At 44.5% G+C, this 18,922-nt stretch overlaps 1 protein-coding gene across 1 annotated transcript; it reads left to right on the forward strand.

Annotated features, from left to right (window-relative positions):
• Nucleotides 1-1,714: 1,714 nt before the first annotated feature.
• Nucleotides 1,715-17,897, forward strand: SH2D1A (SH2 domain containing 1A). The gene is made up of 4 exons (XM_082323149.1): nt 1,715-1,891; nt 14,316-14,379; nt 16,735-16,870; nt 17,231-17,897. Exons 1-4 carry the CDS (start codon nt 1,755-1,757, stop codon nt 17,269-17,271), a joined length of 378 nt encoding a protein of 125 aa, XP_082179275.1. The 5' UTR covers nt 1,715-1,754; the 3' UTR covers nt 17,272-17,897.
• The last annotated feature ends 1,025 nt before the right edge of the window (nt 17,898-18,922 follow it).

An 18,922-nucleotide genomic window follows, 5' to 3' on the forward strand; every position in this document is an offset into this window, starting at 1 on the left:
GGTTTTCTGCAGCTTTCTCGGCCGCTCAGGCGCCGGGCAGGGAGGCAGCGGCTCGCCGGGGTCTCCCTGTGGGGCAAGAGGCTCACGGTGCCTCCGAAAGCTGCAGCTTTGCTGTCGGTGACTTTGGTGCAGTGCCTGGCGTGTGAGCTACCCCGTGACTCGCTGGTCAGAAATGCCCATCCCTCAAAAGGAAAAGCTAAAGCTCGTTCGAAAAAAACATTTTCAGGGAAAAACTATATTAAAGGTCAGAACTGAAAGACACGTGCTGTGAAACAATCAAGAGAAAACATTTTGATTGATTGAAACTTTAAAAGAGCAGCCCTTATTTTCAGTGTTTTTTAATTTAATTTTTCTTCCTGAAATGTGTGTATCTAGAGAGCTATTTTTTCACCCATCCTTAACTTCAACCGGGACATCGCGTTCTATGAACACCTGGGTGAGATGATTTCATTCTGCCCTGTCGTGCTAGCAAACTCAATTTGAAACAAATCAATCATACGCACCACCCGGACTTATCGCTATATTTTAGTGAGTTATTGCTCAGACACCCAGGTGTGAGAACGTAGCTCATCAGGGGAGTGCAGCAGCCTCGTGCCAGGGAGGAATCCAGCCCTGCGCTCGCTGCAGCCCAAAGGGGCCGGCCCGGTGGCCATGGCTGCAGGGGCAGTGCCGCCTTGGCACTGCCGTGCTGTGCCGCTCAGCGCCAGGAAACATGCTTGGTTTTTCCATGGGTGGAAATATCGATGGGGGTATAAAAGCACATTTTCAGCTTGTTTGCAAACAGACCCATTTGCAAGCACATGCGTATGGGAGCTTTCAAGTGACAAGCGTACTGAGGAAATGCCTGTGGCCACAGCAGGTGAGAGAAATGGCTTTTTCAGACATGTGTCTGGATTTTGGCTGCCTGCTCGCACACTGCACGAAGGTGGCAGCGGCACCGATGGCGTCACGGAGGATGTGAGGGGCCTCCTTGTCTGTGCTGAGGCTGTTGCCTGCCTCCAAGCAGAAATAATGAGCACTCCTGACATTAACAATGATTAAACAGCACCAAAGCCTATCAGAATAACCAGTTGTGAGGTAAATCAGCCGGGGGCCGGTGTCTGCGGTGCTAGACCAGCCACCGTGGAGCAGGGGCTGTGCTCAGCACCCACGGCCTGAGGTGAGTGGCCTGGCAGGGTGGGGACAATGACGCCAGCTTTCTTTCTCTGCTTTCTCACCCCTGGTGATTTTAAAAATAAGAAGTTCAAGAATAATCCCTGCTTTGCAGAGGGTCCTGCTTCGCCCTTCTTTGTCTCCCCTTGGGTTAACGCCAGAGGAGACAAATGCCTGGCAGCAGCCACTGACAATGGCGCCACAGTTCTGGCCTCCCTGCCCTGACCCAGGGTGGCCATCGGCCCCATGGCCATCGTGCGCCTCAACGTGTCATGTCCGTGCCAAGTGGGGAACCGCGTGGGTGACGGTGGGCTGTGAAATGACACCTCTGTGCATGAGCTGCGACGCCATGAGGATGTTACAGCCTGAGAAAAAGGAAAACAAAAAGGGGCAAAGGAAAAAAAAACCACAAAAAAGCTGTGCTCGTTCCTCACTCTTCCCTCAGCGCTGTCTCGCCCTGTGCGGAGGCTTCAGAGGTGTGAACACATCCTGTTTACATCTGCCACCAAGACAGAGATGCTGAAGGGAGCACACGGCTGAGGAGTGGTCGGAGGCACCGCCGTGCACAGGGAGAGCTGCCTGCAGTGAGAGACGGCGCCAGCATGGACGCGCTGCCCATCTACCATGGGGGCATCACCCGTGAGGCTGGGGAGAAGCTGCTGCTGGCAGCGGGCACTGATGGCAGCTACCTGCTGCGGGACAGCGAGAGCATCCCGGGAGTCTACTGCCTCTGTGTACTGTGAGTGCAGCCGGCGCCGCGCGGCTCCGATCACCTCTCTGTGGTGCGGGGCAGCTGAGGGCAGTGGGGCTGGGAGCAGAGTGCCGGCAAGGGCTGGTCGGGTGGTAGTTGACTTCCAACCTTCGCATCCACAGTATGGGGTGTTCCTGCTAACAGTGACAAAATATATCCTAATTACTGTTTGCAGACATGTGTGAGACTTTTAGCTCCTTCACTTTGACTCAAGGCAGAGGGGTTGGTGTGGGGTCCTTTGCAGAGTGAAGAGGAGCAGCGTTTGCCTTGCAGAGCCCACACTTCCTACGGGCATAAAACAAAAAGAGAAAGCAGGCCTGGAGCACGTAGGAAGGACGAGCGAGGTGCCATGGAGAAGAGCCAGGCAACTTGACTTGGGATGGCGTGCGCTGCCTCTTTGTGCTGGATAATCCTCTTGCTTTCTGCCCACTGTCTTCTGCTTCTTCAATGCACTCATGGGTGTGCTTAGCAACATCCCTAGCGTCCCCTGTCATCGGGAAGGGTAGTGTGGATTGCTGTCATCCAGAACATGCCTTTGCTTCGGGACGCTCTCAGTCAGGCTGTGTGTCCCTTGAGCCATTGGGCTTGGAGTAAACTACCGGTAAAGTACATGAAATACTGATCGGTAACGAACTAAGTGGTAATGTTTCATCAAGCAGAGTGAAAGGGAAAAGATCTGATGGGGTGGTCTGTCAGAGAGAGGGTAGAGAGGTTTCCCTGAGAGAGCTGGGGGACTTTATAGGCATAGGACCTGGTTTTAATGAGACAATTTAATTACCCTACTTTTGGCAAAAGCAGAAGTCTTGGAAGTCCTGAGAGATAACGCTGTACAATGAAGCACATTGCATCGAAAGAACAAAGAAGTGTCTACCAAGGCTAAACACACACTTGCGCCTTACTTCAGTAGGAGAAGGAATACAAGAAAAAAACGTTTTAGGGCCAGCAAGAAATTAGCTAAAAGAGGGCACTGAGGTACCTGGCAAAAAAACAGAAGAGGAAGAAGAGCCCTAAGTCAGGTTTTCCCCATATGTCTTGAATACCTTTTCAACAATATCTATTTAAGCCCTGGCTGGGCATTATTATTCCCCTGTTGTAGACCAGTAAATGGAGGCATGCAAGAAGGTTATAGGCAATCCAGAAATACGCAACCTTCTTTTCAGGGAAGATCTTTGTGGCAGAAGATGTATTTTTTTCTTCTTTCACGAAATCAGAAGGTGAACCAAGATAGGCACTACTGCTAACAGATACCTTAACAGCTAGCTGAAAACTGGGAAATCAGAAGCATCTTGAGTTAAATGAAAATGGAATAGACATAGCAAGAGGTAAGGAGTGCTATGATTCCTATGATTGGAATAGGCAATAAAAGCAGAATCTCTTTTAAATAACCATCAGAGGAAATGGTGATATATCTCCTTAACACTCAGAAGTCATTCAGTGAGGGTGAAACACTAAGGCATTAGAGAAAGGGTCAGGCAGAATGTTACAATGCTGAATAAAATAGAGAATCCTAAAATTAGTTTACCATTAGTCTAAATCAGGGTGTAGGTATGTAACAATGTCTTTCATCTGCACACAATCAGTTGGGATTTTTTGCTGTATTAGTGGTAATTTATGTCCTTGGAAGAAATTTCATGAATGAAATAAAATATATAAAATGAAAATAGGAAGAACAGAAAGGATTGCTAACTATGAAGCTCTGCAATATTTGGAGGAAAAGAAAAGAGACTTCAGTAAGAAACAGAGCCCTACCTAATTGTTTCTGGAAATTACGGGCCACTCATGTCTTCATGTTATGTTGCATTCAAACATATGTATGATAAGCAAAGGGGTAAAAGCAAAAAATATTACTGATGAATGTTATGTAGGCTTCTTATAGAATATAGATCCTCAATAAATTTTTTATAAGGGAAATTTTCAATAGCATCTTGGATAAAGCCAGATAAAAAATTAAATGAAAAATGTTATGATGAGTATGATCTGATATAGACAGAAAGGTGGCTGAAAAATGCTAGAGCTAAGCCTTGGTTCCAATACTTCTTAATCTTTCAATTCAGAGCATTATGTAAGAAATAGCAGATACAGTAAACAACATATCACACAATAACTTTGGAGACAGTTATCGTAAAGATACGAGGAAATGGTCTCACACTGAAGATAGCATTGACAGTTTAAAGAAATGTGAGCCATAAACTAGCAAAGTGCTTTGACAGGAAAAAGTTTACCTAAGCAGAGCACTTTAGTGGAGAGATTGGAGGAGCAAGTAGGGAAGGCATGAGAGATGTAGATATGTACTCAATGGAGGATGCTAAGCCTGGCTTTGGCAAGATAACTCAATGGACCCAACCTCCCAAATTCCAGTCTGAACATCATGCACAGAGATGAAACAGGTGTCAGGCATGTATGTGCATGAGAGCTTTGGTAAAATCTGAGGGAAACGTGCGGTTGCTGTATTCACTGTTTAAGAAAATGAAAGAAAGAGTAAGTACTTCTCTGCTTTTTTATACTTCCTTCTAAATAAATAACGGAAATTATTAGGAAGAACAAAGTTATTAAGAAATTTACATTTCGATTCAGAATCTGTGCTGAAGATCACTCTAGGAATACCTAGATATATCAAGATTAGGCAAAAATATGTATTATTTACTGGAAGTACTGAAGTGATCTTTGAAACATGAGAAACAAAGCGACTCAGCCATTAGATATATTGCAATGTGTCAGAGCTAAACAAAAAATTTTATGTTTCTAATGACAATTTCTAACAGAAGTCAAACTGTTTCATACTGCCAGCGACGTTTCTAATGCTCTTAGAAAAGAAAAAGAGAAAAATAGTCCAGTTTTCCAAAATCAAAACATGTTCAGTCTGTCTTCTCTCCCTTCTCGCTACCCTTCCCTAGAGAAGTAAAACAAAACAAACCTAAACCCCCCCCAGCTCCCCAGATCCAAGCCTTCTTAGGGTTCTTTTTTTTTTACCATGGGGAAAGAAGGCAGTTGTCAAAATTAAAAGGAACAGTTCTGATGAAGAGAAAAGGAACATTTATCAAAAAAGCCATTAAATAAATATGTGGATGATGATACTGTCATCGGCTTGAATTCACGTAGGTGGCCGCTCTGCGCTTTCAGCTCCAGGTACAGTAATTGGTAAGTCCTGCTTAGGCTCAAACAATGCCTCCTTTTTCCAAGAAACTACGTAAGTTTGTAATGCCATGTTGTCCCCCTTGTGCACCCCCAAAAAGCCCTAACATATTTGGCCACTCTTTGAGCCTCCTAAGGCACATAATAAGGGCAGCAGTGTTCACGGTCAGGCTCATTCGCCTTTTGCTTTTCCAATTAAAAAGTGGAGCCCTGACCTTTCAAAACGAGAAGAGTCAAAGACTTCATGAATCCCTTGCGACTGACACTGATTTTGCAGGGCAAGCATAAAGGAGACAGGTAGTAGCATAAAACCTGACCTACAGAGACGGATAACTGTGGCAGGCAGGCCCCTGTTGTTGGAGTGTTTGGCTCGAAAACTCTGCTTTCTTTCTTCTTTGTTTCTCCTGAAGTATTTCTTTATCTTCCCTGAATGCTGCTTTCTGCTGTCCGAAGTCACGGTGTGCACATGGCATGCCTGCAAGCCTTCAAAGAGAGAGTGTTTTTTGGTGTGGCCGTGGCAAAGCACGAAGAACCCACTTTCATGAATATTTTAAGAACACAATTAAACTGTGCATGAAAGAGTAGAAAGGTTTTGATTTGCAATGGTGTCCCCCGTCTTGCAAACGGAGGTGCTGCCTGCAGATTTTAGCAAAGTTTTTTAATACCAGGTGATCCCAAGATCTTCATTGTATGAATGCCATTATTAAATTGAGAATATATACTTTAAGGATGTTGTTTGTCATGTTTGAACGTGTCAACTGAGGAGCACAATCTTTTCCTGGAAATTTTTTAGGGTTGCATTGAAAAGCAAGAAGATTTTTGCTGGTCCTGATTAAAAAATGTACACGTTTTACCTGTAAACATGTTAGACACTACATGCAGTACGCCAAGGTTTTAGTATCAAAACCTGATTGTTCCAGGGAGCTTTCTTTACTGGTCTGGTTTCCTCTTTACTCAATATCCCGTTTGACATTTTTAGCACCCTCAGAAATCCTCTGTGCACACCGCTCCTAATGAAGTCAATGGGGGACACAGGACACAATAACGGTGGCTAGTTTGAGAAGCAGCCTCTTAAACTGTGCCTGAAAAATGCATAAATAAAATGCCTGAGAGTGCCAAAAGCACTACTTTCCTTTACAGATATATGAGCACACATGCAGAAACAAGCAGCTCATGCCTGAATTGGCAAAGATAAAGCATTTGTAGTTTGGGTCTTAAAATTCATATACTTGAAAATACTTGGAATGTTAGTAGTTGTTTCAGACCTTTAAGTAAGCTAAACATGACATACTTGTCAAACTGTATGTTCAGATTATTTGTTTGAAACCAGCCATTCATGTACTGCGCTGCATTCAATTTGTGGAGAATAATCAAAAGCTGGAATAGAGAGCTGTTTAGAGCCTGTAATGGCAACAGGGATAGGCTGCAGTCCTATCAGATTTTACGTGTGCTATTTTTCCTGTCACCATAATCACAGTGCACAAGTTCAGGCAACGTGCTGAAACTTTCTGATGCGGCAGATGTATCAGCTGTACAGCGTGAAGGTGTAATACAGGATCACGAGCCAGCTTCAGCTTAGCATTTCTTTTGTTTCCCATGTAATATTTTTGATAGAAATGGCAGAATAATTGCATTTATTATAACACTGCACATAATAATCATCATCATTTAAAATGAAATTTGGAACAAAAGCTTCTCTCTGAGGAGGAACTCCTCAATTCAAGGTTGCTGTTGCAAATATCACGTACTATTTTCAGCTTTGAAAAAAGTCTACAGCACAAAGGTGAATTCTACTGAGGTGAGCATTTCAGCTCCCTGCTAATCAGAGTGAGCTTCATCTTTGCTGAGAATAACTTGGCTAATGGCCTTCAGATATCCCAATGGCTTTTCTTGGAAAGATTTTAGAAAGGTAGGCAGCCTGAACGGTGGGTAACTGCTACGCTAACAAATCTGTAAATGACAGAATGGGTACAATCGTTAGATAACAGAACGTAGATTAGCTCTACCTTGGTTTTGTAGGCTTGAGTTTGGAGGATTTAGTTGAAGCAGTGATTTCAGGTTCAAGGATTTTACGGTCAGACCATGCCTACCTTGCTCTGAGAGAAACAGGAAATCTGAAAATGAGCTACGCTGAATTACTCCCCAACAAACCGAGAAATGTTTCATAGAAATACGAAAGAGTAACATTTACAGGGCTATTGACAGCGTCTTATCTATGGCAGTTCTTGTGAGTTTTGCCTAAAGTGATGAAAGACAGTTCACCAGATAACCTTATTGCACGAGTTTTTGCCTGTGTGAGGTACTACTCTGGAGGACATAGTAATTAATGAAGCTTAGTTACTGGCCCACCATATAGTAATTTCCTTCTATTTAGCATCTCAAATTTGAATAAATTCTCATTTTTTTTCCAAATTTGAAGAAATTCCTCTTTGAGGCATTGCTTTTGGCTGGCATCACCTTGTACCAGACCAACATAAACCCCGCTCAGAAAGGCTACACACTTGCTCTTTAGGTAAATCAGCGGCATTTCTACCGATGGTTACGAGTGTTCAAGTGGTGAAGATGCTGACAATCTTCCACAGAAATCTGTGCATAAATTCAGAGGCATTTCACAAGATTTGACTCGCTCTTTCAAGCTTCTGTTAATTTCAGAAAAGAAAATCAAGATAATGGATTTGCTTTGTACTGCTACAGCATTACGACAAGCTAATACTAGTTACTGATTCAGTACCATGGGTAAATTTTTGCCACAAGAAGTGTTGGTAGGGGAATCAGTGACCGAAGCGTAAACTCAAGTGGGTGTGTATAGAGTGCTGCCGTGAGTTAAGCTACAGTAACTCTGTTGGGCTTTTCAGACATTGTAAACACTGTTTTAAACTATTTTATTCACTCTTGCTGACATCGAGCTTGTATCTTGCACATCATCTCAATGTGAATGCTATTTTTTCAGCTTGGGTTAGCTGATGGGTGGTAATTGCTAAGTTGCTGTACCTTGATTGTATGTCTGAGACCTAAATAAGGCAGGAACCAGGCTGCTTGTCAACCAGAAAATGCAAATTCCAGGACAGAGCGAGGAGCTGTAAGCTTAAATAGGATTTTCTCCTACATTAAATAACAAGACTTTTTGGCCTTTCCATGATTAATAAACCAAGCAGAAATATAACAATTAAAAAGGAAAGAAATGAAACAATTAAAAAGAAAGAAGTTTAAGTGGACAACTGGATTGACTCTTTCATCACTTTGGCAGCTGTCACTTCTGTCGCACAGGGGAGGCCATGCAGCTCGGGGTACCCTGGGCAGTGGAGACCTTGATGTGAGGACACATGTGGGATGTGCAGGCTCCCAGGCACTGCTGTGGATTCCCCTGACCTCATGAGTTTCGGCTCTGTGGTAGCCATCTCCCACCTTTCGCCCACTGTGGTGCCCATGCCATTGCCCACGTTCCTGGTCCAGGGTTGCCCACTGGGATGCTGCCCAAGGTTAGTCCCTCTGACTGGGCATTCAGGAGCTGATCTGCAACCTCCGGATAAGGCAGAAGCGGCTGCAGCCTGACCTCTCATGCTCATTCGGTTATCATCTGCTGCGTGCCATTGACCCCCCAGTCCCAATGTACTGAGTCCCCCAGGAGCTCTCCTGTAGTACTCATCTCCATAGCATTAGTAGTACTCATCTCCATAGTATTAAGTGGTTTCTAAGCATTATCTCGGTTTGTGAGATGAACAGTTTGTTAACTCCGTTTCACACAAGAGAAACTGTGACAAAGGAGGCTCATGTCTGCAGTACCCTTTAGCTTTGGGTTCCCAATGTGAGGGGCATGGGAATGGATTTTGAGACTACCCAGCGTTATTCTGTACAGCCTGCTGACTTTGCTTGCATTGCTGAGGGCTATTTCCTTGTTTCTTACATCTGCTTCCAAACCACCTATCTTCTGTTCCTGGCTTTTCCACCCCTCCAGCATTTTGTGCTGCTCCCAGTTCAAACCCCCTCATGCTTCACCTCTGTATATCCCCTTCCTTACTCATTTAGTCTTACTCTCTCCCAGGGGTTCAATTTTCATTGCTGTTTCCTTGCCCAGCTTACACAGACGTGGGTCCCCTATTCTTTCCTTCCACATCCACCCCACCCAGTCCCAATCTTCCTTTCCAAGATGCCCAATATCTAAATTACCTTCTGTTTTTTTCCCCCTGCTGATCCAGGCCAGGCAACACACATACATCGCTCGTAGCTTGAGATGGTGGACACTGCCTAGCTGAGTGCCCATGGTACAGCCAGCCCAGGCACAGCGCAGCTACAACTGCTAACAACCTTTAGAGAGCATCTCTCTTGCAGCCTAGACAGCCACCACCGCTTTCTCTTGGAGGCTGCAAGAGCTATACCTTCCTTCAAATAAATTTTACATCTTACTCTAAAACCTGGGCAAAACCCCCAACAATTGGAAGATGTTTTTTTAAATGTGGGAAAAGCATTGTTTTGCCTAACACGTCCCCTTTTCTGGCATTCTCCATCCCTAAATAATGTTGAGGCAAACACCTCAGAAACAAAATTTCAGTCCGAAAGGCTGCAATGTGGCAAAGTTATAAGAAACTGAGTATGGGCAGTATATAATGCTCAGGACCGCTCTTTGTAGGCCACACCACTGTCTGGTTCTTAAGCAATAATGTAAAGTGAAATTCCAAGGTAAGGTCAGGATGCAAATATACCAAGTATGAAGAGCTGATTGATATAGTGCAGACATCAGAAGAGAAAGCTATGTTAAGAGGAAGAAATTGATGTCATTTATTGCTGATATGGCTTTCCCCTGTCTCTCTGTCTTTCTCCCTTTATATTTGTTCCATTTTGGACCCAGAAATGAATACAAATTAGTTTAATAAAATTTCCCAACTGAGATACAAAACATTTGGAAATGATTTTAAAATATACCATGCAGCTGAAATGTCACAGTTAATTTTAATCTGCAGCATGCGGCTAATATCCTCTGGCTATTTCAATGGTGCAGAAGATTGTAATTATTCACCTGTTAAAGTAAACGCGGCTTTAACAAGTCTGATCACAGTTGAAAAGGAGGAGTGGAGAGGACAGGTAGACAGATGTTGTCTCAGTATGTCATCTGTGAATGATGCCTTTGTAGCTCTTTGGGAGGAATTATCTAGCTATAGAGAAAAAAGCCTATAATATAAAGTGGACTCTTTCCTGTAACAGCAACTTTTTCTAGATTTTTCCTTTGACAAAGTTTTCTCAGTGATGGTATTGCAACAGAGGCAGTGATTGTGAAGTTCCCAGCTGGTATAACACATCCTTTGTTATGGAGATGAAAAAATATGTGAGATGACATAAAAATATCATCAGTGGTGACCAAACCACTCTTTCGTAACTGCTATCCAATATTGTCCTTACAGCAATGGCTGTTTTCTGCTTCCCCTCATCAGCATTTTGGCATTTTTTGCCTTTGATCAAACATTTATAGGGCCTCGTTCATCAAGCTGTTAATTCACGATTGTTCCCGTCCCTTGAGCTTCACTGGCATGAAAGGAGCTTTGCAATTGTGAGTGAGGCTTGCGGCCGTCCTTGGGCCAGATGAAGGGATGGGGGAGCCCTTCGTTGGGTCTTTCCCTGGGTGTCAAGAGCTGGTCCTCCTCCAAGATATGCTGGTACGCCCCTGTCACTGTAAGAGTGCTCTCTGAAGCCCTCCTCTCAGTGACATGTGTCCATCTCCTGTTGATTTTTGTCCAGCAGAGAGAGGAGTTCAGGTCACTGAGAGGTGGACTTGGCCTGCATCTCACCAGGTAATGGCTTCAAAGCATAAGCTGTGTGAGAGGCCCCACGTGACTAGCACCAGGCCCAGGCCACATGGTGTTTGGGTTTTGGCTTTAGCTACGTGGCCACACCACATATAGGAACATTGTGTCACACTAGGAGCTTTTTTCTGCCATGAATTGAGTAAAATGTGGGAAACTGAGTTGTCCCCTCATGGTGGCTGGGGAATTTCTCGTCTCCTGAGACCTAAGCTGCAGTAAATGCACTTTTCCACCTGCTTTTGCCCAGTGTTATGTGTTTTGCTCTTTGGAAGGTAATGTTCTATACAATCTCAATTTTAATTTTTGTATTTAATTTTCGTTTTAAGAAAAACATCTTGATTTTCCTTCAGTCCACACTGATCTCAGTAAAGGTTGGGTAGTTTAAATCATAAAAACCTTTCTCACGGGAGGCTGTGCCCGTTTAGCTGTAAAGAGAACTTGGCTCATCAAAATCATGTCACTCGCACATGGAAGGTAAAAAGCACTTTGAAGTGGTAATGAAGTAAGTTCCTGCTGCTTAACAGAAAGTTTTGATAAGATCATATTCGTTAGGAGAGTACTTATCAGAAGAGCTGTAATTCATTTTGTGGAAACAAAGATCCCAATGGAAAGTAGTTACATGGGAAGATCTAGCTGTTCACCTTCTTGACGAAATGCGTCCACCTTCCTTTGTGCATTTCCTTTGAAGAAGGAGGTGTGGTGGTCCTGGGCCATCTCCCATCTACCTGGTGGCGGTGTTTACTGATGGCTTCAGAGCCAACAACAGATGACAATGTTGTGTTTTTCAGCTTAAGCACATTGAACCCCGTCAGGTCTTTCAGTCTTTCCTCCTCTGGGAAAAAAAAGGTACATTTGCCAGAGGAGTGGAGACGTCTCACTTGTCCCTTGCAAGGCCGGGGTAGCAATGTCACACTCCTGCCATTCTTCATGTTGTGCTCAAAGCGTCCATGTTCCCAAATTCTTGTTCCTTTTTCTGTATATCTATCTCGTGGGTTTTTAATCTGAGCTATCCTTTGTGCTTTCTCTGGGCTTGGTTGAAATATTTGACAGTGGAATTTTTTGAAAAATACAGGATAGGTGCCTATCTTATACCTCACCCTGCTTTGGCCTTGAATATTACTTTATCTGACCTCTATTTTTCAATTTGTCCAGCTTAGTAAACCCTTCTGGCAGAGTGCTGAAAGCCATCAGACATTTCAGAGTCAGGGCAGCACCCCAGCCCCTCATCCACTTCAAATCGTGCAATCTCTTGGGTAGAGAAAATGATGAAAGAAACAACAGATGGTAGCTTTCCAGACAACTGAGCCATTTGTGGAAAAATCAGATTTTAAAGAGACTTGAAGCAGTCAGAATGCTTTGGGACAACCAAGAACAAGCATGGGTAATATGCACAGTGTATTATTAAAAACAGGAGGCAAGAGAGTGAGATTTAGATTTTTACATACTGATTCTGTTAGTTTTGAGGCTTGAAAAAAAAATCACTGTGAAGATGGTCAAATACCCACTTCAAAGAGAGGGGACAAAATGCCAGGTCCTCTCTGGTGTTTCCCAGTACACTATGGCCTGTAAAATCCTAGTTTCAGTAACCATATATTGGCTGGTGTGCTACATATGTAGTAGGTGCAGGAAAGCCCCTCGTGATTTCTAAAAAGAAAAGATTAACGTGAACATCAGCTACTCGTGAAAAGCTGACAATACAGGCACAGCTCTCAGCGGTTTTAAGAAAGGATGTGATGGTACGAGATTGTTTAAGGACCCAAATGGGAGACATTGGATTCCCTGAACATGAACATATCTAGTGGCTGAGAGGGATGTGCTTTTAAGCAACCGGGCTTGAGCTGTGCCCTCAAACACCAGTGACCACGATGCCATGGCATGGAGAGGAGAACAGTGTTGTCCTTCCATGTCCTTCCCGCCTCCCGCAGCCACAGCAGGTTGCTTACATCTCTTCCCAAAGGCCCTTTCTGGGCCCGACCAAATCCCTGATGGACTGCAGCAGTTGAGCTTGCTGGGGGAAGAAGTGGGGTAGTGGTGGCAGTCTTCTTCCTTAGGTTTCCATGAAGTGAGCACGGCCGGCCAGTTTTCATGTCCATCTGGTGCCAGGTGGAAAGTCGTGTCTCTGGGGAAAATGCTCCCTTGGTTAACATGATGGTGGCTGAAGTTGTGGTGGGATCGTGGGGCTGCGTCAGGCATATGCTCATACAGGAGGAGGAGGGCAGCGTCTCAGCTGCTGCACAGGGAGTTTGTCCCCGCGGCAGCCCCGATGCGGGGGAACGGCTTTGTGTCTTCCGCCTCCGTATTTAATCACAGTGGGAGTCGAGTGGTGGGAGGAGAGCACACAAATCACGACAGGCATTTTTGCTCCCACTTCGTGGGGTTGTAGCAGTGTGACAACTGTTAACAACGTCCTGCTTGGGTAAATTATACCAGACACTGCTTTGCAAAGGTTGCTGCAATGACTTTTTAGCAAGAATTTATCCAGGAGGCATGACACAGAGCGTAAGTAATTGCAATCATACGGTATCTGTGTCATTGATGGTTTCTGCTATTTTTGTAGTAACTACTATAATGCCATGTATAATTGGAAAGATATATAGCATTTTTCTGCTTTCTTAAGAATAAGAATTGATGATGAAATAGGGAATGGTCCCTAAAATCCTGCTATGTATTAACGTAAAGCTATGCAGTATGAAATACAATCTTTCTTATCTGATACCATCTAAACTAATGTTGCACCCATGGAACTACTATCAATTGTCTCGGATTCTGAGTTACATTTTTGGATATCGGTATAATAATCTACCATGTAAATCATTCACTGTGTTGGGTTCGTAAGAGAAGGAAGCCTGGCTCCGGACACGATTATGTCTTGTGTTGTTACTGTGTGACTCCTTATTCTCAAAAGACTCAAATTAAACTTAAAAAGAAAGAAGATTCCATGCTCTTATAAGGCTCCTTTATCAGTATTTGAGAATTAGTAATGTATGGGCAAGGCAAAGAGTAATTTATGTTGCTTTTGTGGGTCTAGCTTTCCAAATAAATTATACTCATGCTATTGCTTCTGGGAACATCTGCATTTAAATCAATCACAATACAGTAATGCTATCTGCCAATAATACACCTTCTCTTTTTCCAGGGAAAGTATGTCTGGTGTGTGTCAGTAAAAGGAGGTCATTGAAAAAAAAAATAACAAAAATGCTGAGGCAGGAATGAAAGCAATGTTACTTAACCTAGAATAACTGAATACTGCTAAACTAGCTCTGAGTCAGACCAATCCCTCTCATCCAAAAAGAACCCAGCAGGTTGAACCCTGCTTCTGACCTGCGTCTCGGTTTTTTTATCTACCTAGAGCCTTTATGGGGGAATTTATTTTTAAGGAAAGGTTAGCAGATGAACTGACTCCCGCATAACAGAGTGTACCTCTTCTGAAACCTGACCATAGAAATGAGGAATAAATACCTGTTGATTTTTTTTTTTTTTCACAGGCATCAGGGTTATGTTTATACCTACAGAGTGTCCAAGACAGAAACTGGGTCCTGGACTGCTGAGGTGGGTACTTCTTTCTCTTCTGAAAATTTCTACATCTTGTTTGTTTGATGTTTGTATTGATTTAATGAAATATATTCAAATTATTCATGTTTCTGCACAGTCTGATTTTCATCGAAGGAAATTGATCTTGAGCGTGCCCATCACTAAGATGTCTTGGTGCCACTTCTGACAGTCTTGAACTCATAAATTAATTCCCTGTTAGATTTCAGCTGTTGCATAATGCAATAGTGCATTCTTTTGCATCATTTTAAATGGCAAAAATATTGTGTTTTTATAATTTGACAAGCACCATCAGTTCCTTTCTATCCCACGTACCATTAATGTCAGAATATTTAAGGAAATTATTTTCAATCATCTACAGTGTTTTAATGTTAATTTCTCTCCAGATTAATTCATCATTAGTGCAAAACATATATAAGGTAGCCAAAACTTGATACAAAATATATTTTCACCCATCTGATGAGAAACTGGTAATTCAAGTGTAGAATAACACCATTTGCAATACAGACAACTGTTTGGGTTGATGGAATCGAGATGCTAACTTTTATTTCTTTTATGAAGGTCTTGTTCTTTGGGTTTAGTCTGTGTATTAATTCATAATTAGCTTTCTGTTTGCACATTAATGAACACTGATTACAAACATTAAATAATTTCTAGACAGGCGTAATTCCTTGGCCATTATTATAATAGAAGTGGTTGCAGTGCTCTAGAAGACAAGACTGATTTCTGGGGTTACTCAGAAGCAGATCAGGGCGTAAAAGTGACTCACATTACTGCGGAGTAAATAATTATCCATGTCACCCTTGGGAATGGTACCCAGGAAGAATTCACTCATTTGTTCCTGCAAGGCATCCTGCAGATTTGCACTGCCCAAGCAGGAGGGTTTTCGGGGCTGGGTAGGGGACGCGGTGTGCCAGGGCGAGCACTGGTGTCCCAGGAAGGATGCCAGGACCCCCAGGGACCTCCACTGGTGGGAGAGAATTCCCCGAGTGTGGCCGCAGCCTGCTTTGGCCCCAGGTAACATCAGTGTCTGCAGTGAGTTTTTCCTGGTGTTATATAGGCCTGCTACAACTCCTCCCCCACGACCTCCACTGGCTTCCTATGCATGCGTCTGGGGCTTTCCCTCGCTGTATTTTAGGCAAACCTTGTCCATGTCTCACAGCGTAGCTGTCCTGAAGGCCCGGGACTCTCAGTACATCCTCTGCAGGGAAAGGTGCTAGCTACAGACCCATGATACCAACCAACTTTAAGCAAAAAGAAACCTTTAAGTAAATGTTGCTAAGACCACACTGGCCTCAGCTGTTAGAAACAGCAGCCTAAATCCAACTTATCCCCATGAAATGTGCCTCCAAGGCCAAAACAGGCTCCAGCTGCAGCTGCTGCTTTCCTGTCTCTGCTTCCTTCCCTGTGGCTGGTTAGTCCCTGAGCAAGCTCAGGTCGCACCCATCTTTCAAGGACGAGGCAGGGAAATTAAAACAGTGCTGGTAAAATCCCAGCCAGGGTGAAGCCTCCAGCTGGTGCCAGTGAGGCAGGATTTAGCCGACGACTGCTGAGTGAGAGCAGCGTCCCTCGGGTGGGACTACGCCGGTAGGACCTATGCTTGTCCTCCCGCGACTTTGGTGGGGAGGAGTTATTATGAGAAAGCACTGAGGGATTTAACAGAAACATTGGATTTTTGATTAAAAGCAGACACAGTTTCATTTCACAGTGTTTGAAAAGATGCTAACGTAGAAAGATAGAAAAACTCCCACTTTTAATAAATAGGTAACAATTTGCTGCTGCCTTTGTACAAGAGAGAGCCAGGAATACTCAATGAACACATAAGCCAGTACTGAATGCGCAGAGAAAGGCTTGCAAAGAGGCTGTGTCCATGCCTGAATTTAGTGGTGTAAGGACTCCCCCTCCCCAGTAAGTCCAGGTAGCTCTCTAGATTTTCTTACTGGTATTTCCAGGCTGGAAGTATCTTATCGATAAACCCCAGGCTGGAGGTTAAATCACTGGCTGCAATAAATCAGGGTCAGAAATAGCAAAAGATCACTTGGGAATTTGCCTAATAAGCACGGCAGGCTCTGGGTCTCTCTTGTAGTGATTAAGAAATCGTCCCTCTTCCAGCCTTATATCACCACGCTGCTGGAAACCGCTCAGTGCAGGGCGGCTGTGATGCCCCGGGGGAAGGAGAAGTGCAGTATGGCTCATGGACTCATTTTAAGTTGGCACATCAGGGGGTCCAAGGGGAGGGCTGGCTCCTTCCCTGGGGGGTGTGTGCATTTCTGAGGACAAGGCTTCTGTGCCAGCGCCCCGAGCCCAAGTTCGCACCCAGCATCCCCTCTCACCTCTCACCCTTTGGCTTTGCAGACAGCGCCCGGGGTCCACCGGAGGCTCTTTCGGAAAGTGCACAACCTCATTTCGGCCTTCCAGAAACCCGACCAAGGCATCATAACGCCCCTGCAGCACCCAGTCATCAACTACGCAAAAGCCAAATACTCCCCAGGTACTCATGGGGCAGAGGGGGCCTCGGCTGTGGCTGAGCAGAGCCCTCCACAGCGGCGGGGATGGAGGTCTTAGACTTATCTGCATCTTTGACCTGATGCAGGCCAGCAGGGTGACATCGCCAAAAATATGCCCTAACTATGCTAGTATGTGATCGAAATGCTGGCACTTAGGTGCTCATTAGGGATAGGGCCTGTCATTGTGATGAGAAAATGGATTTTGCATATGTATTCCTGAATGTTATACCGGCGGTGGCTACCTGCCCTCCCCAGCGCCCTCGCTCTTGTAGGTATGAACCTTCTCATCTGTCCATTTTCTTGCAGTGCTCATCCTTTCATATCTTTGTGGTCACTTTTCTTAGGGAGAAATGAAGGCCATGACTTCCACCTGCAGCCGTCATGAAGACATTTCCCCAAGCGTGACATAACCGTATCTTCCAGCGTCTCCTCTAGTCCATGCTCTAGAACAGAACGATTTATATGATAGTTAATACAACTCCATGAGTTTTCTTGTAACATTTGCAGAAATGTGTATTTCATAGAATTTCTAGCTCAAAATTTAAGTTTTAAGTTTCAGAATGTTTTGAATTTTTTTCTTTTTTTTGTAAGAGAGAGGATAAAAAAAAATCAACTAGTAAATAGTGTAATGTCTTCTTTTTCTCTTTGTACTCTCAAGTACAAAATATTTTTCATGTCAAGATTAGTTCCTAATTAATAATTAGTTACTCATTTTACATTACTTTGGACCCTGCTTTGCTTTGTTCTGGTTGGCATTTATGCAGAACTGGGCAAGTCCCCCTTTATAGCCTTAGGAAAATTGCTTACCTTAAGACGTCCTTGCCTTGGGTGGGCTGGGTGACTGTCATTCATGCAGTTCCTAAAGCCATTCCAGAAGGGGCACCATGAGGCTCCCCACTATGACTTCTTATCACACCAGGCCCTCTGCCCTGTAACTCGTCAGAACTGGCCACCACTGCCTGGCTGTACAAAATTTGTAGTTTGTGCAAACAATCAAGAGCTTAAGCAATGCCCCGAGTAACAGAGAACAACCAGTGCAGTGGAGAACATCATTCTTTGCTTTTAGATATTTGCTGTACTTGAAAGAAACCATCCCTGCATACCATTTTAAAAAATAAATTATTTTTGCATGACAGTCTCTCTGTTTTTCTTTCTTTACCTGTCCGTGTGTGTTTCCATGCTGCTGCTGGGCTCCTAGAGGAGAGGTTTTAATCTACAGGACCGGTCAGCTGTGCAGGGTTGGCACCTGGCTACCGGAGCCGCAGAGTACATGCCTTTTACAGGCAGGGTTTGAAAAGTGCGATGACACTGTCCTGCCTGAACTGGCAGACAGCAGGAACCACTTTTGAACAGACTGGATGTCTTACAGCCCTCTTGTTTCAGGAGATGGTACCGTGTCTGCACCGCAGTCAAGCAGTGGTAGACATGGTCTGGGCTCCCTCTGTGGGTTTCTGCTGGGCAGACTTGCGTGAGCTCCTGTGAGCTTTGGGAGGGACCCCAGCCGGAGCCCAGCCTTGTTTGTGGGCGCTCGGTCTGCAAAGGGCTGCATCTGCTCTGGCTGGTTTGTGCCACTGTTAGTCGCACTTCAGCCCACGCAAATGGTCCTGAGTATCCAGAAAAGGTACTTCTCCCGTGCTGCTTTCCAAAGCACAAGACTAACAGTGATTGCAAACGGACTACAAAAATACATATCTTTATAAAAAATGCAGCTCTAAACATCATTGTATAGCCGCCTTTGGGTTGCTCTGGTTAAATACGTCGTGCCTATCCTTCCAATTTCTTCTGCACAGCTTGGAAGGAAAGAACCGTTTCCTAAGAGGTAAAGAGGCTTTTTCCAGAAACACCAGGCTCAGGAGCGCAAACCAGACCAAACTCCAGCAGACGCGGCCAAGCCGCGGCTCGGCGGCAGGGTGAGAGGCACCGCAGCCGCTTGGGGCCTCCCTGTGAGGGGCCCGGCGTGTGCTCGCGTCTGCGTGGAGGATGGGGGGGCCTCCTTCGCCAGGATGTTAGAAAAACCCTCCACCCATAATCTACTT

Source organism: Platalea leucorodia (assembly GCF_965183815.1).
Source record: "Platalea leucorodia genome assembly, chromosome: 10".
In the NCBI taxonomy this organism is placed as follows: Eukaryota; Metazoa; Chordata; class Aves; order Pelecaniformes; family Threskiornithidae; genus Platalea; species Platalea leucorodia.

Coding starts and splice junctions, on each gene's coding strand:
- SH2D1A (XM_082323149.1), top strand. CDS start 1,755: ATGGACGCGCTGCCCATCTACCATGGGGGCATCACCCGTGAGGCTGGG. Junction 14,380..16,734: donor CTGGGTCCTGGACTGCTGAG/GTGGGTACTTCT, acceptor TTGGCTTTGCAG/ACAGCGCCCGGGGTCCACCG. Junction 16,871..17,230: donor AAAAGCCAAATACTCCCCAG/GTACTCATGGGG, acceptor CACTTTTCTTAG/GGAGAAATGAAGGCCATGAC.